Below are 27,654 nucleotides of genomic sequence, written 5' to 3'. Positions count from 1 at the left end.
TTTAAACTAGGACATATCTTCCTGAACTGGTACACTTTGCTTATTCTTCTTGGACTGAAAGAACACATGCATCCCTTAAAGGTAAACACTATATCATGATAACATGCACAGTGACCTACACATCAACCTGCATGAAAACTGGAGGGTTTCAACTTCCATAGCTTCACCTCGCTCTTAAGTGCTTGAAAGCTTCTATTGTGGCTAAGGACATTAGCAATGATACCATGCTTACCACTACTAGCTACAGCACTTCTAACCCTTCCTAATCCGCATTATAACACACATACAACTCCGAAAATTAAATCAAACGGACCAATGTCCGCATAAATGAAGCTAGTGTGAATTATGACCTGGATCAAGGAGTTTCCTACACTGACAGATCAAAATGTTTAAGGTCCAAATCCACCGCCCTGTCAGTGTCCCACACTGCCGTTGGATACAGTCTGTCAATCAACCCCCCCAGTCCAGCAACGCTAAAACAATGGTTTTTCACACTCTCTAGAACTGAAATACCCATCGGCATGATTCCAATGAAAGGTGCAATTACGCTACTCATAATTCATTACAGCCTCTTATGAGTGAGCAGAGCACAAATCTCCCCAAAATTTCCTCAAGGACATCAAAGTGTAGGTGAACCTCCTGAATGAATGAGAAGACCCACCCTTGCTAAATCCAGGAGCACATCACATTAAAGGTGCCTCCCTGAACTGTAGGTATGCAGTCTCTGATGCAACATCCATCATCTGCCTAGTTCTGGTTATAATCCATCGACAATGGTATAACATTTTCAACCTTCAAAGAAAAGAAAATCTGAAAGGGTGCCTTTATCTCTTAAACGCAAACTGATTAACTCATACTCGCACTTACTCCAGTGCCTCACTTTGAAGACACAAACACGACACCTAACCATTTTGCAGCAAAAGATTTGACAGTTTGTGATCATCGCACAGTTCCCCTTACCTGTTCTTGTTATCACTTTCTCCTTGGAGATTTCAACCTCCATTTCCCTACTCAAATCCTTTACATCGGATAACAGCCTACTAAAAATATTGCACCTTTCCGACCAACAACGGCCTCTATCTTAGACATATGTTTTAAAAGAAAACACTTTACAAACCTCTAGTCCAGGGGTCTCCAACCTTTTGTGTAGTGAGAGCTACTTCTGGTCTGTGAAAATCGTCGTGAGCTACTAAACCCCAAGCAACTCGCGCATTTTTCTGAGACCCCCTCACGCCAAATCTAATAGCTAAAAAGTGGGCCACATTTGCAAATTAAGTTTTAAACTGTAATGTAAAGACATGTTGTACAAGAGGTGATATTCAAGGTATGGAAGACTAGTCTATTTGTGCTTGCAGCATGCAATGTTTGGTAATATCAGAAAAATTAACAATAAAAACCAGCCCACCAGCCAAAGAAATCAGCCCACAAATATCCAAACAACAAAAGACAAGCATTGGCACAGCCCACCAGCCAATAAAAATCGGCCCACAAACAGCCCAAAAAACAACCAATGCACTGATCGGTCAGGCCAGCCCTTTGGGTAGGGACTGGTTCCCCTATAGGCCATTCCCATCCCACGGACCTCTCAAGTGCAGTCCTCTCAAACGGCGTCACTCCCACATGTACATATGTTTTAATAGTCAATAATGTTGCACATTTAACAATTGTGGCCATATACAAAGTGCATATTACAAACAGACACTTTTCTGGCTCATGGCATTGTTGTCAGCGCATCATAGGTGAGGAAAAGTTTAAAAACTACAGTTTCTACCCAATCATATCAACTCTGTGATATAACCCACTGTAGATACCATCTTACCTGCTTCTCGGATCAAATATAAAGGTGACAGGCTGAAAAGGCAGGTGATCCAGTCGTTCAATACAACTTGCACCACCTGCACTAGCAATTGTTGCGCACAATGAAAAGCGCGGTGCCAGGATGGGAAAGGCAGGGGGGCACACAGTTGTATGCTGATGTTGTGAGCTCGCTCCTTGCAACTTAGTTGGAGGCCTGCCTTAATTAATCACTACTACTATTACCTTGAGGCACTACAGAGGTGATGAGGTCCACCCATGCTGACAGTTCAATTAAGTTTGGGCAAGCCGGTTTTAATACACGAAGGGCAAGAGAGGACATAGGGGGCTCGAGTAATGTTCTACTATTGCAGGCCTGTACTATTGTCAGCCCAGGGATTGGGTTTCTTTCTCCCTTTTTCACCACATATGCGGAGGACTCTGTTATTCAGAGACTCGATACATACAGCTATCACAAGCCTGAGCTACAAGATGCTGGGCTCTTCTGTTAATACTTTGTTGGTCATGCATGAATGCAACCAACACAGGTCCGGCTCCGGTGTGATTTATGACACCACACCAGGCCACAGGGTGCCTTGTCACTTTGTATGGTGCCACTCATTTGGGGGCGGTTAGGGACTGGTGGGCTGAAACCAAAAGCTTATTGCTTTCACACTGCTTCACTGAAGTCTCATGCTTGCCTTTCATTTCTAATACCAGGGCTTCAAGAGCAGTCATGCTCCTATAAGCACGCTTATCAATACGCTCTGGAATAGATGTTTACAGACTTCTTGAATTTAATATCAATCCGTGTGTTCCTGGTACCATAACTTCAATGCTCTTTTCAAGCAGCCCACCGTGAAGAAATTGCTTTTAATATGTTTTCTTGAAGATGTGGCATGGCGCATCATGAGAGGTGTCACAGTACTCAACGAGGTACATTCAACGAGGTGCCATCAACAAGATATGTTACTCTAAAAGTGTGCACGAGGATACAGTGCACATTGGCATGATCTTTAGTCACTGTTTCATGCACAACAATGCTGAAAAAAAGAAGCTTTGAATTGGCATCCTTTAAGTGAGGAGAAACTGCTAGTGTGAGAAAGTAAAATGCTATAAAACACAAAATAAATTTTACTTTCGAATGTTACTGTGTTGTCCCTGAGCAGGAATGTGTTCGTCATTTCAGATCGTGCCCTTTGATTTTACCCAGGCTTTGAGTATTGTACAAACATTTTTGGCATGAATTTGAGAAGAGAATTTTAAACTTGGGAAAGATGTTTGGGGGCTTAAAAACATACAAGTGAGAACTCCTCACACTGCCCACAAGTACCAGTCCCTCAGTGCTAATTAATGACCGCTACTTACACGACCCAACAGTGGCAGCATCTCACTGCCAACCAATGCGCTTTGATCACACTGTCCCCCAGTCCCAGCTATTCGCACTCCCCACCAATTCTAGCACTTAACACTGCTCATTAGTGACAACAATGTCTGTGGCCTACCAGTGCCCTCTTCTTACACTTCTAAGTAGGGCCTATCCCCACACTGCCTGTTAGAGCCATCGATATACACTTCCAGCCGGGGGCCTGGCCTGGATTCTGTCCACCACCACCACCTATCACTATTCCCTGCTAAAGTGGTTGTCAGTGCCTCCTTGCACTGGGAAGTAATGACAACACTTCACACTGCTTGTTTCGCCATGCTTTGCATGTTTGACTCCTGCTTAGGGATTTACGTGAAAAACAAAAAGGATAAACAATGAAATAACAAATATACCTTTGGCAGTTCAGCCTGAAAGCTAATGCAATCAACCCCAGCTTCGATTGGAGAAACTCAACCGCTGTGGTACTGGCTAAAAAGATAATGGCGCCTTGCAGCTGCAAGCTTCACTTTTCACCAGCAGCTTTCTCCATTCCTCCCCACCCCCGACTAGGGCACCATAAATCATCACGGGGACTGTTTTTAAAGCTTCTGATTTAAGGAGAGGGTTTGGGAGAACCCCGTGTGGTCGAGTTTTATTAGATGTAGATCCTGCTACATATACTCTGAGAGAGCCCCTATATAACTAGTGCACATGCAGCAGGCCTCTTCCAACAGCAGGAACAGCGGTTCTGTCTGTCCCAGGGCCCCCCGGGCCTCTGCCTCCCTTCACAGATCAGACTGTAGACCTGCCTCCTTTTACCCCAGCAGGCACAGAAAAGGCCTCCACCTGGCTGGGAGCCCGCACTAATGAGAAGTGCTTAATTGGTTTCGCGCTGTGATACTTGCAGCATCTGGAGTGGAATAAGATGGCATGGGAGCTTGAGACGTTTTCCCTTGCGTGGTACAGCAGCAATGCGAGAGGTAACAGTTAACAAAACCAGGGCACGACTGAGGTGTTTATTAGGCAAGCACATAGAAAAAAGCTAAAGTATGCCATGTCGGAGTAAAATCATTTATCTAGTAGTGTTGTAAAAAGATTACTTTTACCAGCATAAGTGTTGCGGGTCCAGGCCCCAGGGTGTGCTCCCACGGCTTGCCTGCTGCCCTGATGAAATATATGGTGGCAGGCTGTACTGTTGAAATCGGTAGATGTCGCGGGTCCCGTCCCATACTTCTTGCGTGACCTGGAAACCAGCTGCTCTGCCCTGCAATGCCTGCTTCAACTCCGCACTAGCACCTTTCGCGCTAGTGATTCAAACAATTAACAGCGCGGTGCCAGTGAGGAAAAGGCAGGGGGCGCATAGTCGGGACACTGATCTCCACGTAGAAGAGAAACGTCATCCTCTTCGCACAACCCACCCCAGCTAAGCTCAAAGCCAATCTGAGCTGCTGGTTTGGGTGAGGGCGGGCAACGCAGCCTGAAAAAAGCCTAAACAGCCCAAACAACACTAAAGGGCTACTAAATTGAGCAGCAAGTGTCACGAGCTACTCACAGGGTCTCGGCGAGCTACCGGTAGCTCGCGATCGACCGGTTGGAGACCCCTGGTTTAAAACACATGGCCCCATAAAGATAAGAAAGCTTTTGAGACGGGAGGAAGTCAGGCGAGCCTGTCCAAGTGGGCCGTCTGAAAAGTGGAAAAGTCTACGTCACGCAGTGCTCTTTCCCAATGGCTGGCCACCGTTTAGCATAAACGGTGACGCCGGCCAAAGGTAAAGAGGGGCGGGGCTTGAAGCCCTTTACAGAATTTCCTCTAAATCAATAAATCTCGCCAGCGAGACTGCGCATGTGAGCAGCCCACGCAGGCGAGACCTAAAAAGGGCTCTTTCTAAACCAAGGGCTACCTTTTTGCCAAATTTGGTGCAATTCAGTTCAGCAGTTCGGGCTGTAACCGCGTCTAAATTTTCCTATGGAAAATTGCATGGAGTAAACACGTTTGGAACGCCCCCCTTTTTTCTCGCCCCCCGCTTGCCGAATCACCCCGAAACTTTCAGGATATGACCGGAGCGGGCTATAAGTTTTGAAAATGTTGCAAAGATTCGTCAATCGCGCCAAAGTTATTGGGAATAGAATGTTGCGATTTTCCTATGGTAACTAGGTCCCAACTATAACTACCTACTGGCGACCGCCAGTAAGTTATATATGCATACATATACACACTCCAAAAGTTCTCCGCTGATAGGCAGAAAGTACAGACACTCCGATATGCTCAATAAAGTTTTAATAGCTAAAAAACGATGCGTTTCGGCTTCCGCCTTGCTCACACTTGGTTTCACACATAATCACACGTGGTTTTATCCACTTTTTTTTCAAAATTATAGAAGGTCTAACACCCATATAGTGTATATACAGCGGGTTCAACATTTGGCAGCCATTTTGTAACGTTGTTTTTAGCATGGTAACCATGATATAAATTCATACAAAGGAATACTTGAGTCAGACTTTCACAAAATTAAGTGCAAATATGAGCAACAATCCCTCACATTGTATCGCAGGGAATATATACATCATAAATAGATAAATGAATATCCAATGTCAATATTTGATCAATAAAGTCACTCACTATTGTCAAGTGAGTTGATGCTTAACACACAGTACCCCTACTCAGACCATGCAGGGCTCGAAAAATTCACTCGACCACTCGCATTTGCGAGTCAGATGAATTCAGGACGAGCTATTTTTAGGTCCTACTCGCCCTTACTGGCGAGTAGGAATAAAAACTGACACTTGAGCTCTGCCTCTGAAAACAGGGGAAATGTGACAAGATAGCAAGATTTAAAGGCATCTTTATTGCTCACAACCTAAATGAGCAATAAAAATGCTTTTAAATCTTGTTAACTTGTCAGCTTTCAGATAGGAGGTCAAGTGCATTTCAGTTGGGTCGAGGATATTTTGTAGGGTACTAGACCTGCAGGTCTTGTGCATTTTTAATGATTTTTCGAGCCCTGCCATGTAATGTCAAAAAATACCGTGAACAATTCATGTCTTGTCCCTATAGGCAAACAATTTACAGTATTGATTACACATTCCTGAATAATGCCATCATTACATCAGTGCATCAAAATATGCAGTTCCTGTCCAGCCCCAGTAGGCATGTGAATATCAGAATATATTCGCTGTACTACATGGTGCCCATGTGGACATAGGCAAGTAATATAAAACAAATGCCACCTTAAGCCTCTATACAAGTATACCGTGGGTCCTTTCAATTGTCGCCAAATTATATGTATATTTATTTTGCGGTACGCTGCTGATCAAGTGTCGCAGCCCCCACTTGGTATGATGGTACCATCGAGTAAGTTAGCACGGTGTTGCATTACCATGAAGTGTGAAATACAGCCGTACCAGCGCAATAGATAACTAAATGTGGATTTGGTGTCCGCAAGGAGATGGGCGCCTGTGGGAGGTTGGGTGTTTGGCCTGGTCTCCCTCGCTGTGCATGGCCAGCATATTTTCTTCAATGTGTTTAATTGTGTATGCCATCTACTTATGTGCATACACCACTTTCTGCTACTGAAATGTTTTACATACTGAAACTGTGCTGTGATTGCTTCGCCACACTTGTAGGCTTTAGCAGCACTTTCAAAACCTACTAAGAGTTAAAAAATAGATCATGCCTTTGCATGTGGGCTAAACAAACTGCATTATGGTACAGTGTACAGACAGACTTAATAGTACAAGACGTTGACAGGTCAAAATATTAACTGTTAAAATCCAATAGTCTACTGAAAATACTTTCCACCTAAAGGAACACAAAAGGACCATGAGCAGCTGCTGCTGTGCACACCACCACCACCACCACCACTGTGCCTCTATCACAACTTTAATCCTCCTGATCGCGCTGCGGGGGTAGCGAGACAACGGTCAGGATTACTTGACTATAGGTGCTCCTCCAGGTAATCATCAAATTGAAGTCTAGCCTTTGAGGACAACTACACAGACTGATTAAGACAACAAAGTATGCAGACAGCACTGACTCTCACACCTCCTTCCTAGGGGATCACAAACCATTACATGGGAGGTAAAAAGTAAACTATTAACCCCTTCAGCGCGGCGGGAATTCCCCCGCGGTGCTGAAGGGTTCGAGCGCGGGCGGGGCCATGACGGAACGGTTCCGTCATGAGCACAGCGCAACCGATGCTCATGACGGAACCGTTCCGTCATGGGCATGGAAGGGGTTAAAGACAAGTTCCGTCGGACTGTGCTAAAGGGGGTGTTAAGTCATAGGATTGGCTAGGGAAATTGGCAGAAAGGAAGTAGACTTTAGAACAGTGATACTCCACGTACAGCCTGGGGTCCTCTTGAGGCCCTCTTGACCTTTACATGTGGACCCCCTGGTGAACAGCAGCATGAGCTGCTATTTAGTTGAATAGCACTAATATTCAGGAAAATAAAAAGTTAAATCAACGGGCAACCCTTTATTAACCTGGAAATAAATGCTTGACCGTTTAACATTTTGTTAGACCTCCTTACACAATCGCTGACTCACCCAGACTCTTGCCCTCCCCCCCGCCACCCTGCTGGCATAAGTGAGGCCCCTATTCACACCACATTCCGTAGTTTGTGGCCCTTGGGTAAATGTTTGCGAGTGCCAATGCTTTAGAAGCATCCAGTCTGGCCAAAACACCACCACCACAAACCACTTCTCTAAAAAGAGGGATTCTTAAAACATACGCCATGGAAGAGGGAAGAGATTCTGTATATAGCTAGAATGAATAGTAGGTGAAATGCCCAATATAACAGTTGAACTGCGGGCCCCAAATCTTGCCACAACCCAGATGTAGAAGCCTGCAGAGTGCCCTCTGGCCAAGTCGTGTTCTCAATTCTGAAGGGCAGTCATGCAAATTGCGTCATGACCACAGGATGTAGTTTTTGGCAATGCCATGTGTGCAGTCACTTACCTCTGTACCCACTCTGATTTACTTATAGAGTTGTTCAATAAACATTGGGTTGTGCCTTTGGCCACACCCTGAAGGCCTGCTCCACCTGTTAAGTCATCTTAGTCATAACCCTAGGTAGGGTGTGTACTTTATTCTCGGGTGTCCCTAGAACATTTTCCTGAAGGATGTCTAGGGACTTCATAGTAGTCCAGAGGCATCAAGTGACGTCCAAATAAGACAGCCACTACACACCACGGTTTTAAAATTTGGAAGCCTGCAAACTTGAAGTGCATTTGGATCTAAATATCTATACAAGCTTTCTGAAACCAACACCTAATCTCCCCGACCAATCAGCATGAGATGGTAGATGATTAAACAAAGGTGAGCTTCTTTTGTTAAGTTTGGTGCAAATTTAGAGAAGATGTGTCAGCTGGAGCCAAAGTGGTTAGCAAAACAAATTTTATTTCTCGCTCCCTCGACAATGTTTTTTTTTCTTGTGTATGAAGGGTTAAGATCTCAATTACAGCTATGCAGCATTCGCCAAACTCAGGCTAATCTTATTTTCCCCTCAGAATTTGTCACACCCTTAACTCAAGTGCTTGTTATATTTCCCTTTCCAGTCAGACAATGTTCGTATTGCAGGGCGACTGCATACTATAAAATAACAGGGCACTTTAGACTAGTAGCACCTTTTCCAAGGTTAAGATAGACATCATGTAGGGGGCGTGGCTTGGCGCCCGCGAAGTATGGCGGCACACGGGTGAGGCTCTCCCGTCTCCTCGGCGGACTTCACATTGCCAGGCAGTTCATGGCACAGGGGACGACTTGATTTATGAAGGTATCGGGAGCGTGTCGATGCGGCTGGCAATCCTGTAGGCATCGCTTCTGAAGCTTTATTCACTGCAGTAAGTTCTGAGGCGACTGTTTTGCTGCGGCCGCCATTTTGTATTTCACGCAACAGCGCGCGTCCTCGCTGCAATGATACTGCAAGCTTTATAGTCCCTTCTCAGCCACTTCATTGTGCCCAGGAGTGAGTCTTTACTGCCTCTCACGCTTGATTTGAGACTTTTCTGAGGATTTATCTTGCTACCTATGCTGAGACATGCATGATGTGCCTGGAGGGGTGGCCATTTGGTCTTCATCAGGAGCTGATGTAACCTCTCTTCAAGGCGCTGCTATGCTAATTTAAATGGCTATGTTTCCTTATTTATGCCCTTAACGTCTTCAGGAATGGTGAATTTATGTCCTATAAATTGGAGCACCATTTGATGTTGTTATACATCGTTTGCTTGCTCCTGCTAGCCTTTCTCAAGTGTGCAGTTCTTGCCTTTGAGCCCCCACAAGAGCAGCCTGAGTGGAACCTGCCTTCTTCATTTTGAAAGAGACATTAACACGCTCTAACATTTTTACTGCCCGAACAAATAAAGAATACTTTCGTGCCTTCACGCAGAGGTCTTTTATCTAATGCTGGTTTACCAATCTTTTCCACGGCTGTACGTCTTTACATAATTTTCGTCTCAGTCCTTTAACCTGTGAGCATTCGTTCAGGCGAGAGCGATGTGATTGAGACTTATGGGCAGAACTAAAGCAACACATTCTTCATCTGGTAAGCCAAGGCACATCTTTATTAAGAATTCAAAGATCTTCTCTGAGTTCTCTAGACTTGAAACTTGAAAACTGACGTCTACTCCTCTGAGTCTGGAGATAACAATGGATCCCTCTGTCGCAGCCCTCAGGGAAATACAACACCAAAAGGCTAAAAAAGGACCCTCCTTCGCCACCTAAATCAACTTCTGCTGTATCTATGGAGCTATTGTTGGAAGAAATCAGAGCTCTCCGACCCTTCATGGAAGAGACCAATACTAAATTGCAAATTTTAACGGATAATTGGTCCCAACTTGAAACAAGGGTCTCCTCGGTGGAACAAAATGTCGCCTCCTTAAAAGAAACCTGCGTTAATGTTGCTCATCTTCTTTCACAAGTTTCCTCGCCCCAAAGGCAGGTGGAAGACCTTGAGAATCGCAACAGACGGAACAATCTATGGATCTACGGCCTGGAGGAGGGACTTGAGGGATCTGACTCTTTTTATCAAGTAATTTCTTCCTAAATTACTACATTTACCTGAAGGCACGATGCTCAACATCCAGCGCGCGCACCTACTGGGGCGAGCGCCATCTCAGTCCTCAGCCTCGCAACGACCAAGAGGAGTTATCTTATACTTCTTAGAGTACACAGACTTATTGAAGGTGCCATCAGCGGTTAAAGCTTCTCCAAGAATCACATGGTCAGGTTCATCTTTGTTCTTTGCACAGGACTATGCCAAGGCCACTGACAACCGCTGCAAGGTTTTCCTAAACATGAGCTGATCTGCGTTCATTAGGGGCCCGATACGGCCTCTTTCACCCCGGTCTCTTCAAAGTTACTCACAACAACAGAACAACATATGAAGACCCTTTGCGTCTACAAAGTTTCATAAACTCTTGTAAAACTACTACTATGGAATCTTAAGGTCCTTCATTCAACACTTGAGATTGCATTCCTCGGCAATTGGATCTCATTGGACTTTGTTCATTTTTTCTTGAATTGCAGTATCTCGTTTTTATATAGTTATATTTATCGGTATTCTAAGTTACAAATTTTATTACAAAGGTGTTCATGGTTATTGTTGCCTACTCCCGTTAGTATTCTTCTTCGTCACTCTAATTTTATTGTTTGTCTCCACAGATTTTTTTTATCCTTATTTCGTGGAGTCTCTCTGGTTTACAGTCTGGCCGATCCTGGATGGGTCGCCTATTTCATGTGGTTCCACCCTCCACCTCGCGTTTTTCCTGATTGTATTTCCCTGACTTTCCTTTTGTAGGTATGATCTCCTATTGTATTCTTATCCTATTTGTTTCCCTAGATGTTGTCCTATTCCCTTCCAAGCACGCTTTATTTTTTCTTTGGGAGTCGCTCTCTTGGTCTCTCTTCGTTACTTCTTCAGGCTTCCATACTTATCTTTACTGTGACACTGATTTAACTATCTCTTTTCTTTTCTTCCTTCATTACTTTGCATATTTCACTGTTATTACAATGCATTGGGCTTATATTTCATATTTTTGGTTCAATTTGTTTTCTCATTACCCAAGTCCTTAAAATGTATTACTTGGAACGTTAGGGGCTTGAATTCCCCCATTATAAGGCAAGAGTTTTGTCTCACCTAGCCAAATTAGAAGCGGATATCGTTTTCTTACAGGAAACTCACCATTAGGATGCTGAATCATTAAAATTAAAAAGAGGTTGGGTAGGTGAAGTTTTCCATTCCCCAGTTGATGGTAAACGTAATGGAGTAGTGATATTATGCCGTAAATCTCCCTCGTACTCATTTTTATACCAAGATTCAGATTCTAATGGTAGATGGTTAAACGTTAAACTGTCTCTCAAGGGTGTTCCACTCTTTTTTAAATGTTTATGCCCCTACTTGTGGTGAACCCTCCTTTTGGTCCATGTTGGCCGAACGCATCACTCACTGCATAGACAACTTTATCCTTGCGGGGGATTGTAATCAGGCTTTTGATCCATTTATAGATAGGAACTCTAAAATCACCTTCATCCCTAATAAACCTCATAAGTCTTTTGAAGCTATTACGCAACATAAACTCCTTGATGCCTGGCGTCTCTGTAATCCGACCACTAGAGAATTTACTTCACTCTCCTTCCCACCACTCTCAATCCAGGATTGATTATATATTTTTCTCGCAACATTGCGCAAACCCTCACTAATGCAGAAATTGGTCCCATTATATTGTCAGATCATGCCCCTGTCTCAATGACAATTGACATCCTACCCAAAATAACGGGTCCCAAAAGGTGGCGTTTTAATAATACTCTTCTTTTAGACCCAAAGTTTCTACTTTTTACTAGCTTTTTTGATGAGTTCTTTGCAATCAATCGGGCTCAATCCATGCCCTTTTCCACATTATGGGACGCTTTCAAGGCCGCAGCAAGAGACTTCATAATTGGCTGTGTTGCAAAAAAACAGAGAAATGCCCGTAAATTGACCAGGGACCTTCAAGATATTAAGAGACAGGAGCACTCTTATTATACATCGCAGCCCTCGTTAATGCTAAGATGCAATTTAACAAAAAATCTACAGAAGATGCTTCTTTATATCTGTTAAAGTCTAGCGCAAAATTTTATGGGGGTAGGAATAAAGCAGGGAAGATTTTGGCCAATTACTTAAAAGTTAGACAAACTAAATATTGAATCTATTTATGACCCACACTCGGATTTAAAGTATAAAGATGCTGATATTTTGAATGAATTCTCCCTTTTTTAGAAAACACTAAACGCCTCTGAAACTCAACCTACTGCCCAGTCCTTATTACACTTGTTTTCTACCATCCAAAAACCTCAATATTTTCCCTTAGATCTTTCTTCCTTGGAATTAGACTTAACGCAACAGGAGTTGTTTAAAGCCCTCCAATTCCTCAAAAAGGATAAAGCACCAGGACCAGATGGTTTCACGGTCGAATTTTACTTACATTTTTCCAAATTTGTACTGCCTAAATTGTAGTCCCTTATAGACTCTTTTAAGGCATTAGGCGGTTCTTCAGGTTCTCTCAGAAGCACACATTTGCCTCATACCCAAAGAAGGCAAAGACCCTAAAGACTGCAAAAATTATAGGCCCATTTCCTTGGTCAATATCGACTACAAAATCTTTGCCAAAGCTTTAGCTATACGATTAGACTCTTATTTACCAGACTTGTTGGGCAAAGACCAATCTGGATTTGTCAAAGGACATTTCATCATTGATAACACAAGACTCCTTTTTAATGTTTTATCTAAATCTCCACATTTAAAACAGCCTTGTGGCGATTGCATTAGACGTTGAAAAGGCGTTTGACAGAGTTGAATGGAACCATTTGCTTCATGCCCTGAATTGGTTTGGTTTTGGCCCTAAATTCGCGTCTTTAATTTCTCTTCCTTACTCCAATCCCCGTGCGGCTGTTTGTGCCAATGGTCTAGTATCTCAATTTTTTGATTTAGGAAGAGGTGTGCGCCAAGGATGTCCCTTATCCCCCTTCCTTTTCAACTTTGCCTTGGAACCTTCTCTCTAAATTACGCCAAAACCCCAACATTCATGGCTTCCGAACATTACATTGCCATATCAAACTTGCAGCTTATGCCGATGAGATCTTACTTTTCTTGTCTCAACCAAAAGATTCAATCCTCGCTTTTCTAGCAGAAGTACGTGAGTACTCACTTCACCTGGAGTCCCAATCACATTGCGTATCTAGGATGACATGTTACCCCTTCAATTTCCGATACGGTATCTCTATGCATGAATGAATGCATACAAAAAGTTTCAGAATTAACCGCCAAATGGCATCCCCTTTATTTATCATGGTGGGGCAGTCTTTACACTATTAAGATGATGTCGTCCCCAATAATCATATATTATTTCTAATATACCGGTCCCCATTCCCTCTAAATTTTTAAAGAAAGCCAACTCCAATCTTTCCTCCTTCTTATGGAACAATAAAAAACCTCAAATGTCTCTATTCAAACTAACACATCCCAAGACAGAAGGTAGAGTTAATTTTCCTGATTTTCCGGCGTACCAGAAAGCATTTCTTTTACATCAAGCCTCCCTGTGGTTGCGCGATCCCATTGATGAGTGCCCTTTATGGACTACAATCGAACGTCTTTTTGTCCCCCTTTTCCCTTGCAAAATACCTCTCCTTTCCATGTAAACCACAAACCTTATCCACTCCCATAATTAAACTAACATCTAAACTCCTCCCATCTTCTACATCTCATAGCACTGTAGACTCCTTCCTTGACTCCACAATTTGGCATAACAAAAACTTACTTATTAGAAATAAACCTTTTTATTGGAAAACTTGGCGTCAGAGAGGATTAATTTGGATATACCAGCTTTTCACAGTCGGATTTTATTCCTTTCTCATTGCTTAGTCAATCATTTAGTTTACCTCCCTCATTCATTTACAAATATATCCTGCTTAAGAAAGCTGTGATGGATACATATACCCAGTTATCTGCAGTGCATACTTCTCCCAGTACCTCTACTTTCACTCCACAACTTCATACCTTGTTAGCAACTACACCTAAGGCCTCTGTCATATATTCTTACCTACATAATATGGGTGCGGTTAGGCAGAAATCCAAAGAAGAAGAGAAGTGGGAGCATGACCTTGCACTCTTGGCCAGTGTCCTTATGGAATAACATATGGATCAAAATTCGTAAGTCGTCCAGAGCAGCTAAATATCACGCAGACATTGGTTTTTGTCTATAACAGACTTTTTTTTATACGCCAAGTGATCCGAGTAAAAGATTTGAGGCGGTATCAGATGCTTGTTGGACATGTTCCTCTCCAAATGCAGATTTATTTCACATGCTATTGGTTTGTCCTATTGTGCATAATTTTTGGAAACAAGTATGGCCCCAAATCAATTCGATTTTTAGAACCAACATTTTTCTCTTGCACTCATGTTTTTTTAGGTAGCCTTTCATCTTCTTGGGAAAATGTTACGCTTAATGTAAAGTTATTGATTTACTACTAGCAGTTGCATTACAGCAAATTACAGCTAATTGGAAGGATTTTTCTAAAATATCTTATAAAGCGTGGTGGTATAATGTTTGCCATAATCACAGGTTGGACACCTTTTTTGTATATCCTTTAAACATGGCAACGAAGCGATTGGAGTTATGGTTACCTGTTACAATGTATCTTGACATATGTGCTAGTCGTTCTTTTCGGTTGCAGCCATTTCAACAAGAAGTTTCAAAACCCCCTTAAACCCCTAATGCGTTCCAAATGTTTGATATTCTACCATTTCTTAAATGATTTTTGTATACCGTTTTATCTTTCTCACTTTATCTTTGAGCCCGATCCTTATAACTCTAACTCTATAGAAGCAATTTTTCGCAGTGTTTTCTCTTGTATGCAATGCATTTAATGTTATGAACTTGTGTTGACACAGTTATTATTTATTAAGAAATCTTTCTGAACTTAAAAAGATGATCATGTAGTGACTTAGGTTTGTATTATACATAGACTTCAGGTTTGCCACCTGCCTGCTCTTAAATTGCATTTCAATTATAGCAAAAGGCTGTGCTGCAGGTGCAAAATTTACCTTCACAATCTAAACATAAGTAACCCCCACCATGTGTTTTTTAATGATGCTACCGTATCACTGCACCTCACCAAGATATGCTTCCAAATTGCATGCAATACACTGAGTTTCTTACAGCGAATACCACATCCATGCCATATGAACAAAATGGACTCTCACCCTTTCCCACAGATTTGTCTGCGAGATTGGAATAACACTGTATGCAATAGAAAACCGCCATGTGCACACAAACATTATGAGGAAGGGCCATCTAAAATTCCAACTGGAAGGATTTAAACTGCATCTTCAAGATATGTTGATACCCCCACATATAAACAACTGCAATTGCTCACAGTACCTCTCACTAAGATGCTAACTAATCTGAAACACACAGGAAAACTTTAAGGGTACCTGAAAAAGACTCTTGAGAAATGTAATTTCATGATAACCGCCATCACTCCTGTAATTTCCCAAGAGGTCTTGTCTAGCCTTTTATTAAGTAGGCATCTTCACCCCTAAGCATCAGAGACTGCATTGAAAGTAGCTCACACTCCGAAGTTCAAATTTGACAAACCTTTGACCCACCGTTTATATGCCCTGCTAATGTTGGTACACAGGGGTTCAATCTAGTCCTGTAAAGCAAAGGGACTTTCTACTTTTAGTCCCAAGTAAACAAGCAAACTTGCGGCAAACTGAAAAGTATATAATTTGAAAGTGCCTCCTCATACTCAAACAATTATAGCTAGAATATTTTAAAGTAATGTTTTTATGGCATATGAATCATGATAGGCCTTGCGTAAAAACCTAATCCACACGTCCTAGCTACATTTCGTCAATAAGGACGACGGATGGCAATGTGGCAGGAAAACTTTTTCGCATAAAGAAAAGGGTTCTCCAATATGATACACAGGGACAAGGGCATATTGACAGCTATTTGTTTTACAATCGAAGCTCATTGAATGACAAGGGTTCAAGACAAGGAAACCCAACATTTAATTTGGCAGTAACTTGGATCCTCCTGCATGAAGAAATTATTAGAAATCACTTGTTGAAAATGTACTCATTTAGAACAATTACCATATATTAAAAACTATGAACGTCACACGGCCAACTTCTGGTAAAGCAAATAACAGACTGTATTGCAATGACTAATGACTCATGTTTCAATGGAGTACTTAATATCAGTACGTACTTGCCATCTGGTTCATATTTCTTAACTAGATCATCCTCGTCTGTATGAGCAAAACGGTAGTTATCTCTCAAAGTGTTGGCTGCTTTCAAGTACTCTGAATGATCTGAACCATACAATTCTCGGAAGAAACCTAAAGGAAGAGAAACATCTTAAGAAAACTGACAAAACCTACATTCCAAAGACAGGCTTGTTGAAAAATTTGCCTTGCAATCACCTTCATGCCTTGGAAAAAGTAGGTCTTTCAGAAGGCAAAGGATCTTTCATAAATATACAGACTCACAAAAATAAAAACAAAGCATAAACCAGCAGCAAGCAAACATAAGAGAAAGCTTTTCAGAAAAAAGGCTACTATAAATATTTTATCTGTTCACTCGAACCTCCCTCAAAATGAGTATGGACAGATAAAATAACACTATTTTTCCCCCATCTGATCTTAGTGCAAACATTTAACCTCACTGATCAGATAGCTTCACGTAAGGCTAGAAGTTGTATTTACTTTGTGAGAGAAGCGACAACCAATGTGACATTTGAGAGGGAACAATAAAATGTAACCAGCATGAATAGCAAATAAGCACCACAAGATTAATGAGTTCAAAAAAGTTCTTGAATACACTATACTCAGCATGTCACTATGCAAGAAACAGCCACAGCCCCGATCTACTCACCTATCACTGAAGCATCTTTATCGCCAACAAATTTCTCAAATGCTTCCACAGACCTTAGATCCACCGATGCTGGACCAGCTAGTTTCTTGAGAGTGCTGACAATGCCATCTGTAGAGGTAAAAACTTACATTTAAACTTTACAATTCAACACTAGTTTTTACGACAAAGTGGAGACATGTAAAAAACTATACTAACATAGCACTAACCATGTTATAAAGATCCTACTATGGAGAAGAGAACTATATTTTGGAAGATGGATGTAGGGACTGCGTCCATCTACTCCTTACAAACCCACATGTCCAATTCCGGACAGGCTCACAGTGCCTCACCTGAACTCCTAACCATCCCCAAGTAACAAGTGATTCTGGCAACATCGAACACAGCACTCTGAACTCCAAGGGAATCGTGGGAACAGATCTTACTGCTTTCATTGTTCACCCATGCACACTCAGGGTGAGCACAAGAAAGACATGAGGAAAGTTTACAAATCATTTGACACTTATCGTTATCTTGCATTCAAGGTATGAGCTGCGATTATTAGGCAAATGAAGCAGAACAATGTAACCAGCATTATGAACATGGTGAAGAGAATCAATATTCCAACCATGTTAAAACTATTTCCCTTTCTAAATCTACCTCTGCTCTGAGAGTATGGTGATGTCTGCGTGATCTCAGAGAATCGCTGTTAGAAATGGGATTTCTGGTTGGCTGAGGCTTGCGCCAAAGCCAGGCAGAAACCACCACTCTAGTCAGGGCTGGGGAGTTACACGCCAAAGATAACCCCTGCTCACCCCCTTGGTAGCTTGGCATGAGCAGTCAGGCTTATCTCTGAGGCGATGTGTAAAGCGTTTGCGCGCGCACCCACCAACAACACCCAAGGCCCACCACAAAGGAAACTCCACACAAGGTATTCTAAAAACACACACTTTACAATGTGCCAACAGGCACGGGCAGAATTTACAAGGGATTATATATACAGGGGACAGGGCCACATGGACCACTGTCAGGAATTAGCACTTAGAACATAGCACAAATCACCAATAGTAAACGTAGAACATAACACAAAGTAACTGTAGAGCACAACCAGTCTCTACTGGCGCAATAATGACCTCAGCGTCATCACACTAGCATCAGGTATAAAACCTATCCTGCATCTATCACAGGGGCATAAATCACATTATGCAATTCTCATTGGTCTAACGCATTAGACCTAACCACCTAAGTATAACTATACTAGGGGCGCACATCGCACAGGGAAGTACATTCTCCCTACCATCAACCTAAACAGGTAAAACAGCCTCCTAGGCAGAAATAACCACATTTAGAGGTATCAGACACAGGGTGCGCCAAACATACTATACACAGCACATTTCCTAGCACCATAAGCATGAACACAGGGTGCGCCAAACATACTACACCGTACATTTCCTAGCACCCAAAAGCATATTAGAGTCCAGGTTGCGCCAGAACCTAAACATAGCAGCTGCCCACTACTTGCTGGGCAGCTGGGGACAAGCACAGGGCCTAAACGCTGCAGGTGGCACTAAGTGCTGCGCAGCTGGGAAGGCAAATGAAGCAGGGGCTCTCAATCGCCCCTGAAACAATATCCACAACGTTGGAGCCACCTAGGCTCGACACACACCATGTCCCCAAGTTGGAGCCTCTCTGGGCTCTAGAATAATCATGCCCGCCTCTCTGGGCTCTAAAAACAATTATGGCCCCATCGTTGCAGCTGCACCCTGAGTAGCGGGGCAGCTGTGAGTATGGCGGCAAAAAGGAAGAACTGTAAATTACTTTGCCCCCAGGTTGGAGCGCTCTAAACAAATATGTCCCCCACGTTGGAGCCTCGCAGGCTCGGGAATCAACTGTGCCCCACATTGGATACACTGGCGTTTTGAACACACATGCCCCTGCGTTGGAGCGGCCCGCAACAGCGGGTCCGCTCATGACAAAGAATGGACACTGGCACAGAGGGTGACGGAGGAGCCCCGTTCACCGGGCTCCTCCTGGGACCAAAACACTGTCCCCATCCCGCGTGCAGCCAGTATGAAGCGACCGGGGGCAGCCCCACTCACCGGCTTCTTCTGAGGCCCCGACCGGATCTCCCCGCCCCCTTGAGCCCTCACTCACCGGCTCTGGGGGCGGTTTCCTTTCCTCCGGTCTCGGCTTCCTTCGCTTCGCCCGGGCCCCCTCATGGGACCCGGGACTTCCTCTGAGGCGGGAGGCGGCAGGCGGGGCTCTCTTCCTCACAAGAGCCTCGCTGAGGATTCGTCGGCCCCCTTCTTCGCCACAGGCAGCACCGCTCACCGGCTCTCTCGTCGCCCGGTCCCTCTTCTGGAACCGGGACTTCTCTGTTGGAGCCGGCGAGGCTCCGGGACTGCCCCCTATCAAAATGGCAGCACTTCCGCTTCTGTCCCGCGGCCCCGCCCACAACCAGGCAGGCCGCGGACTCGGCGGCGGTTTTTAAATGCAGCTCGGGCTGCAGCGGTGATTTCTTTGGCGGGCAAAGTGCGGGGTGGGCACCCGTCATTTTAAATAAGTAAATAGGCGGGGTAGGCACCCGTATTACTCCTTCTCCTAGCACGAAGACGCAGGGTGGGCACCTGCGCACCCAAGGCAAACAGATTAGCGGGGTGGGCACCCCCAAGGCCCACATCATGGGGGAATCCCTACGCTGGGTATTCCCTCCCTCGCTCGCAGCAGCGCCGTGCTGTGAGGCCCACGCGCTCCCAGGGCGCTTGGCAGGCTAACAAGCCTTGGTAAAGCAAAAGGACCAGCAAAAAGGTCCCCACAGTCCTGAGGGCATCCAGGGGGCAAGGTAGGGCCCAGGGGCCAGCACACAGGGCCCTCCAGCAGGGAGGTAGCCCCCATGGCGGTCCCTCCTGGGCCCCACCAGCAGCAAGCCCCCCTCTGTCAGGATCCAAGAGGAGAACATTTTCATGGGGTCACAGCCCCTCTTTTATACACCAAATCCCTTTGTTCAGAGTTCAGGGTGAGGGGGGAAAACCAGTCGCAGCTGGTTGGGGAGCACCCTTGATGTGCTCAGCCCCTCACTCTATTCACTGGCAGGGCTAGGGTCGTCAGTCGCACCACAGGGGGCGGAGCCAGCATTGTGTGGGGAAAGCCCTGCCCTATTCAGGACCCAGGTGTACTCCTCCCACCCATCTAGCTGCTGATCTCCCTATTCACCACCGGGTGACTCCTCCTGACTCTGGGGAATCCCTAGCCCGTCACAGGACCTCAGCCAGCCAATCACGCGACAAGGCACACATTTTACACTGCACACCGAAGTGCCCACTTCTAGAAGTGGCACTTCCATACTAGGTACATGCACGCCGCACACATCATCGCGCAGCATTCAATCACACGAGTCCGCACATACCAAACTCGGGCCTGCACACCCCACGCATCAGGAACTACTAGGGACACATACATTCCTCATGCATTCCTATGGGAGGGCAGGCCTATCTCACCACATGCACTCAGAGCGCGCACGCACTTTACCCTGGGACACAGGGAAAGTGCGCAGAAACCAAAAATCACCACACCAAGTCACCAATAAAAAGCAAAAAGTTCAGGGGTGAACCTGCCAGAAGGGCCAAGTCCAACAATCGCCTTAACCCCCATATCTGTATATTATGCAGGTTTGCATGTGGAATTCAGTAGATGTTACAGAACAGTCATCACAGCCGAAATGCTCCTCTCCAACCCACACAGCACTTTTTAAATATAATAAATACCACTGCGTCAGAAATACAGCCGTGGCACAATGTTGGGTCTAGATGCCAGGTGCTGTGCTCGAGCGAACATAACTGTGTACTCTCTTCTTTTGTAGGCTCCAGGCTTGTACTACACGTTCAGAGTACATAATTTGAAAAAGACTGCTGAAAAACAAACAGTGTACTGTGTACTCCTAGAACTAAAGTGTACACATTTTTTTAAAATTTAATTCAGTTTAACAACGTCTAAAAAATGAAACTGGGGGAAAACCAAAGTGGGCCCAAAAATCACTACAACCAACATATTGAATACAACAACACTGAAAGAAACATTGTAAAAATGTTTAATAATTATAAACAAATTACCTCTATTTTTAAAAATGCTTTTCTAGATGACAATCCATCTTTAAAAACAAAAATGAAATGGCTTAAAGGACTTTCATGCATTGCAATTCAGGGGGCAGGTAGCAAACGTGTCATCTGAAGTAAAGAAATGGCAAACACGCTACTAAATGTGAACACAATTTAGTTAGTTTCAACTACAAAAGGGTGCCAACTGCAATTCTTTTAGGTGTTGTGCGAGAGGTTCAGACACATCCCATTCAGTTGTAGAAAGTGTGCATAGCAAACATTTTTTAACAATCTATATTTGTGTACAGTAATTACTTAGCCAAAAAATCTTTTGGCAAGTCCAGCCTAATTTCAGGGCTTCCATTTTTGCTCTTTCGGTCACAGGAACAGGAGAACTTGCTTGCTTCATTCTGGAAAATTAAGTATGAGCACAAAGAGCCCCCAAAAAGGTTTCATTTTCACTTACCAGCCGTTCTGGGCCCATCATAAGCACCAGACTCCTCCCCATCACGGAACATTTTTAATGTAGGATATCCACTGACTCCAAATTTGTTACATGTGTTTGAGTTTGCTGTGCAGTCAACCTGATAAAACAGAAAAAAAAAATCTTTTAAGACTTGAACAATTTCACAGTGACTAGACCATCTTAAGTTAATGGTTCAAGCAAGGCTTCTATAGCTGGAGCTATCCCTTACTTGGACAATTCAAACTGGCATTATATATAAAGATCCCCACAGTTTTAAAGACATTAGAAGAACCAGATGATATTGACCGAAGATTAAAATCTGACCTTAGCAAGCGATACCACTCCTTTTAATCTTGTTGCAGCAGACTCATATTCTGGTGCAAGACGTTTGCAGTGACCACACCTGAAGAAAAAAAAAAAAGAAAAAAAAAAAAGATTCATGTAGTCATTCCCACTACTTCGTTTTACTGAATCGTAATTTACCTTGTACTCATTCACAGACAGGATTACTCCGCAACAAACATTGGCAAAGGCAATAGATGTGGCTTGTTTTAGGAATATGTGTTTTTGTTGTAATGGCTGTATGCTGTGTGATACGATTGCATTAATAGAAAACCCAGACCTTACCAAGGAGTTAAATTGTGAGAAATTAGGTTATTTGTCTGGGGGTGGGAGTGCACAGCTCAAGTAATATTCACAATCCTTGTTATTACGGTGAACCACTAAAGTTGCTAAATAAACCTGAGCTTAACCCCCTCATAACTATGGCAGAGAAAGGTTTAACCTAGAGGCAAAGTGCAAAGAAAATGACACAAAAATGACAATAATCCAACAAGGGGAACCAATGAAGGAAAGTGGATTGTTATGTGGTGTGGATGTGAGACCTCCCCCATGTAATGTCAATCTTCTTCCGATCCAGTTAGGTTTCTTTAATAAAACCCCTAGCTCAGTCCTGGGTAGCTGTGGCACAGAGCGGTCAGGCTTAATCAAAGAAAAAAAAGTGTAAAGTATCAAAACAGTTAACTAAAAGGCAAACAAATCAGACATCAATTTATACAAATTGTGTGTGTTGTATTTTAAATCTTAAAACAGATACCAAAACGACAAATCTATCTGGGAAAAACGGAGAAATTAATTTTTAAAGGTAAAGCACTGTAATTGTTCTCTTGCAAATGCAATACAAAAAAAACCGATGTAAGCAGTTCTTAGCCAACTCGCTAGTACAGCTACTTAACTTCAATTGGATGGGCCACCACAGTCACATGGATCACTCGGGCTTAGGCTGACAGTTAACTGTAACTTTCAGCAGTTTTAGGGTCTTCAGTGTATTTTTTCTCTTCAATTCAGGACTCTATCTCCCACGATGGACTTAGGGAGTCCAGTCTCAACTTGTCAGTCTTCCAGTTACAGCAGGGACAGTGGTTGCTGACAGACTAGCAATTCATTTATTTCTGGGGCCCAGTGTCCAATTAGAGTTGTATTACCTTTTTAAGGGGGGGCGGGGGGGGCACACCAGGAATGTCAGGACTCAAGTCACCCAGTAGGCACTTCAGCATCCAGGTATGGGCAGCTGGCTCCTGGCAGTGAAAGGTTTGTATGGCTTTTGCCGGACCTGAAGCTTAACAGGGAACTAACCACCTAGCCCTTGGAGTCACTTATTCAGTCCTGGCACAAGTGGAACACTTTTCTACGAGTAGGCACAGCAAGCAGTGTCCTCTTTGCGGAACCCTCAGATTCATGCAGGTCTTTGGTGCAGTCTTTGTTTTGTCCAGGGAGCAGCAGGGCAGTCTGTCTTCTTACAGGTCCAGTAGTGATGACAGAACAGAATGCCATGGGGGCCACTTTTATGCCATTTACGAGTTTGAGGGTGAGGAGGACTTACTAGCCGATCGGGTCACTATTCTCACGGGTCAACCCTATCCAATTTTAAATAATTTAATCTGGGGCCGTCACTAAATAATCAAATCCAGTGTGCATGTCTGCCCAAATCGACAGGTTCGAACCCTTCTCTCCGAGTAGTGTTTAATCTAATTAGCCATCCTCCTGGAAATCCGGTTTTGAACTAAGACCCCCACCCACCCTCCCACCCACCCCTATCAGAGGAGACACCAGCTTGTTTACCTAAAGAACAAGAATTGAAAATGCAACAGGCCTCGCTTTTGATTAGGTTAAAGCCATTTGCTTAGCTAATGGTATTGTATAGCAAAGCTAATGGCTTCAACTTAATGAAAGGCGACACCTATTGCATTTTTCCACTCTGCAGCCTCCCCCAGTCTTCGGCCTCTTCCACTCACCAGAATTTTCACCTGCAGCCTCTTCCAGTTCCCAACCACCCCCTCCCCCACCCTCTTCCAAGTACCACTCCCAAATCCCTCCCAGTCCCCCAGTCAGTCGTCCCCCAGTGCCTTCCACTCCCCAGACTCATCCTACAAACTCCTCACACAGACGTCAACGTTCCGAGTGCTCTTCCATTTCCCAGACACCTCGACTTTCAGTACTCTCCTCCCCTTCTCTCTCCGTCCTCGCGCTCTCTTAAGGAGGCGGCCCTCTTGCAAGGGAAGCAGACACAGTCTCCAGTGCCCTCATATTCACATCGGAGCGCTTAGTGGCCTTGTCATGAGTATGAAGCGCTACATAACGTACGATACAACCTTCCACGTTTTGCGCTGTATGAGGGCAGACGCTTACAAAAAATGCTCATCTTCGGTTAGCTATCTCTCAAGAGGTAGCAGGACCTCGCCCAGACATCACAAACATGCGAAGAGTGAGTTCAGGAGCTCCCTCCCGGATCACTTTGCCCCTCAGTGCACTCTGAATAGGTGGAGCCACTGCACTTAGAGGGGCTGATCCCCCAGCTCAGCAGCGTGTGCCTTGAAGGCGTATAGTGCTTCCTATCTAGTCTAGTCTCTTCTGGTTTTAGGAGTAATAAAATGTATTAAGACAAATGTCCATAAAACATGAAATCAGCATCATTAAAAACGTATAACAATCACAAACTACCATCCTGACATTTACCATCATTAACAAGCATTGGCATAGCCAATAGGTCTCGCCTTTGGGGCCTTATAAGTGCTTAGGCAGAGCTATTGACTTTGCCAATGAGTTTAAGAAGAGGGGTAAAGGGGGTAGTAGGGTAGAGGGGGAGAGAAGAGCGGGGCAGATAGAAGAGTGGTAGGGTAGAGGGGTAGAAGAGAGGTAGGGATATATACGCAAAGGAAGCTATTGACTTCAGGAATGTGAAAGAAAGCTCACGTATCTTGAAAGCTGATGACCCATGACTAGAGAGGAGAGCCAGATGGCGCCTCTGCTCATACGCGCGCCCGCACGCCTAACCGCAAGCTCTAGGCCACAGTGGTAGTATTTTCTGAAGCCCTTACTAAAAGTCTCGCCAGAGTAGCGCATGCGCTGGCTCAGGCGAGACCTAAGTAACCCCTGGTGTTTAATAAACATTAAAAAAGTGCTTCACTGCCCTGTCTGGACTGGCTCTGCTCTGTCCAGTTGGGCTTCCAGGACTGGTACCCGGAGCTCCCTATAGCACCCTGACGCTACCGGGCCCCAACTCTGGCTTTACAGACCCTACAACTCCTTCACTACTGCGAGACACCTTCAAATCAAGCTTCGCAATCACGACCCAATGCTCGGAGCGGCTCTTTCAAGCGCCTAGATGCAATTAGTTAACGCAGTACCCCCTACACAAGCAGAAGGATACAAATAAATGAGCACATGTATAGACCAGTGAAATGTGAGCCTAGCTTTGCATGCCCAGCGGTGTTCGTGCCCTTGGCCAGCAGCAACATAAAAGTGATTTATTTGTCCTGGCACAGACTAGAAATACCGCTACTACATTTAATAAAACATGGCTTTATAGCGCTTGCTCCTACAGGTCGACTGATAGGAAACACTATAAATAAGTTGAGCGTTTAGACACCTGCCCGATGGTGCTCAGTTTAAGCTCGCCGTGAACGAGGAAAGGCTGAGCAGGCGCTGGTGCCAAGATTTCAAGTTGCGACTGATTGCCAGGAACAGGCGCCAGCAGCTAGCGCTGAACTCACTAAGCTATCTCGCCGAGTTCGGTCTGAATTTCTGGTGGGGCTGTTGCAGCACCATCCATGCTGTGAGATTTCCTTCCCAATAGTGAAGAGCGCCCTCCTGAAACTTTGTTTTTGCAGATTTATATAGCGCGAACCCGACCCAAAGGTATTGGAGCACTTTACATGAGCGTCACTTACGTTACACAAAGACTCATTCATTTGTTTTTGGTGACAGTGTACAAGAATGTCGGGGGCTAGTCAGTTGTGTAAGTCAAAACGGGTAAGAAAAAAATACAACTGCCTTTTCAAATGATAAAAAAAGAAAAAAAAAAGAAAAAAAAAAAAACAGGCAGTTGAGAACGTTAGAAAAACGTTAATAATAATATCGTCATTATAGCACACTATATATAGATCACATCAGAGGCATCTGTGTGCTGTGTTGCATCGGAAGCAAGAGTTCTGACCCGCAAGGCTTGGTAAGTATTGCATCGACCCTCGAAGGCTGATGATTGGAAGTGAAACCTGTGCCTTCCAAGAACTCCGCACAGGACGCCAAGACATCACTACTGAAGGGGTTCTGCGCGCCATTAGGGCCCATTCCGCACATTTGCGGGTTCAGAGCCTACAGCAACAAATATTCTGACCTCTCGGCACCATCTGACCGAAGCCTCCTACCGGCCGACACACGGAGAGTCTGCACGCCACAAAGCTGCGTCGGGCTCAATTTTGTGCAACGGTCCCCGGGGACCTAATGCAAACACGGAGAATGTGCCCCTGCTGCCTGATGTATGAGATGTAAAATGGAGGATCAATGGGCCCCTGTAGCCTCTGGGCCACGGTGCCATGCGCCCGATGCATATTTAGATCTAACTCCCCTTATAGGTCTAGTACTGGTTAAAAATAGGTCTAACTGTTGAGTAGAGCGCTGGAGTTTTTGTAGCCCGGGGTTTCCACATAATTAAGGACCTGCACCATTTGCCACAGTCGATAATCTCCTGCATATTCTGCAGATTAAACAATGTTTCTAGCTCAAACAGATCAAAAGCTACTCAAAACCCCAAGACGCATGTTGCTGTGCAGTGAAGGCCCCTCCGAAAGGGCTGACTGGTCCCCTTTCTGTAGTTTATTGCTGTATTTGGGTCCTTAAGTGGTACTAATGAAGTGAAATATTTGCCGACAGTATTGACGTGTAAACATGATTAAATAAGGCAGTGCTTCTTTCAAAAAATGTATCTCATTATGCTTCATAACTTGCTTTTTCTTATTACATAATTTAGTATCCCCCCGCGGCATAATCCCAATGTCTCTGCTCTAAGGACATGAAGCCGTGCGCGCGCAGGGGTGCAGGAACCGGCGCACAGACGGGTAGCAGGCGCAAGAGAAAGGAGCTGTCTTACTTGTGTTTCCCCATGGGTCTGCCCGGGTAGTGCTGCGGGCTGCTGCCCAATGTGTACAGGTTGTAGCGGCTGCCGTAGGTCAGCGGCCGGTGGTAGTAGGTGCCCTTGGCGTCTCCCATGGACAGCAGCAGCCCCAGCCAGACAAGGGCCAGTAGCAGCAGGGTGGACCTGCGCGGGCTCCGGGGCTCCATCTGGGTCTAGTGCGATTACAGCCCCAGTCCCCCTCACTGCCTGCCACCTGCCCTGTGCATCTGCTGCCCCGGGCAGGGGAGGCGGACTCTGCGCCATTAGCATAATATCTCACCCACCCCCTCCCAGGAACAAGACCCCCACAGTATCACATCAAACAAGAGGTTAAAGAAAGTAGGGGACGTGCGCATATGTGGTACGGTGGGGGTGGGGAGGCGGAGGGCACGAAAACAGGGAGGGAGAAGCATACAGTGGCAAAAGAGAGAGATAGGGACAACGAGCAGATGAAAGGGGAAGAAGAGACGAAGAGGGTGGGGTGGACCCATGAAGGTAGGAGGAGAAGAAAAAGGAGAGTCACTGGAGAGGTGGGGAGCGGATGGCGAATAAAAGAGAAGAGAGAATAGAGATGTGGGACTAGAGGGAAAGA

General features: G+C 44.6%; 1 protein-coding gene across 1 annotated transcript in view; it reads right to left on the bottom strand.

The window, feature by feature from the left end:
• Positions 1-27,654, bottom strand: part of PDIA3 (protein disulfide isomerase family A member 3) — a 160,953-nt gene that overhangs the window by 103,440 nt on the left and 29,859 nt on the right. The window contains exons 2-5 of the mRNA XM_085644348.1: positions 21,935-22,013; positions 21,611-21,728; positions 17,075-17,182; positions 16,410-16,539 (exon numbers count right to left, since the gene is read on the bottom strand). Of these exons, the coding sequence (XP_085500474.1) occupies positions 16,410-16,539; positions 17,075-17,182; positions 21,611-21,728; positions 21,935-22,013 (435 nt within the window). The remainder of the gene's footprint in view (positions 1-16,409; positions 16,540-17,074; positions 17,183-21,610; positions 21,729-21,934; positions 22,014-27,654) is intronic.

Source organism: Triturus cristatus, chromosome 3_1 (genome assembly GCF_964204655.1).
Source record: "Triturus cristatus chromosome 3_1, aTriCri1.1, whole genome shotgun sequence".
Lineage (NCBI taxonomy): Eukaryota > Metazoa > Chordata > Amphibia > Caudata > Salamandridae > Triturus > Triturus cristatus.
The sequence above is the reverse complement of the archived record's forward strand: the minus strand, read 5'-3'. Positions and strand labels throughout refer to the sequence as shown.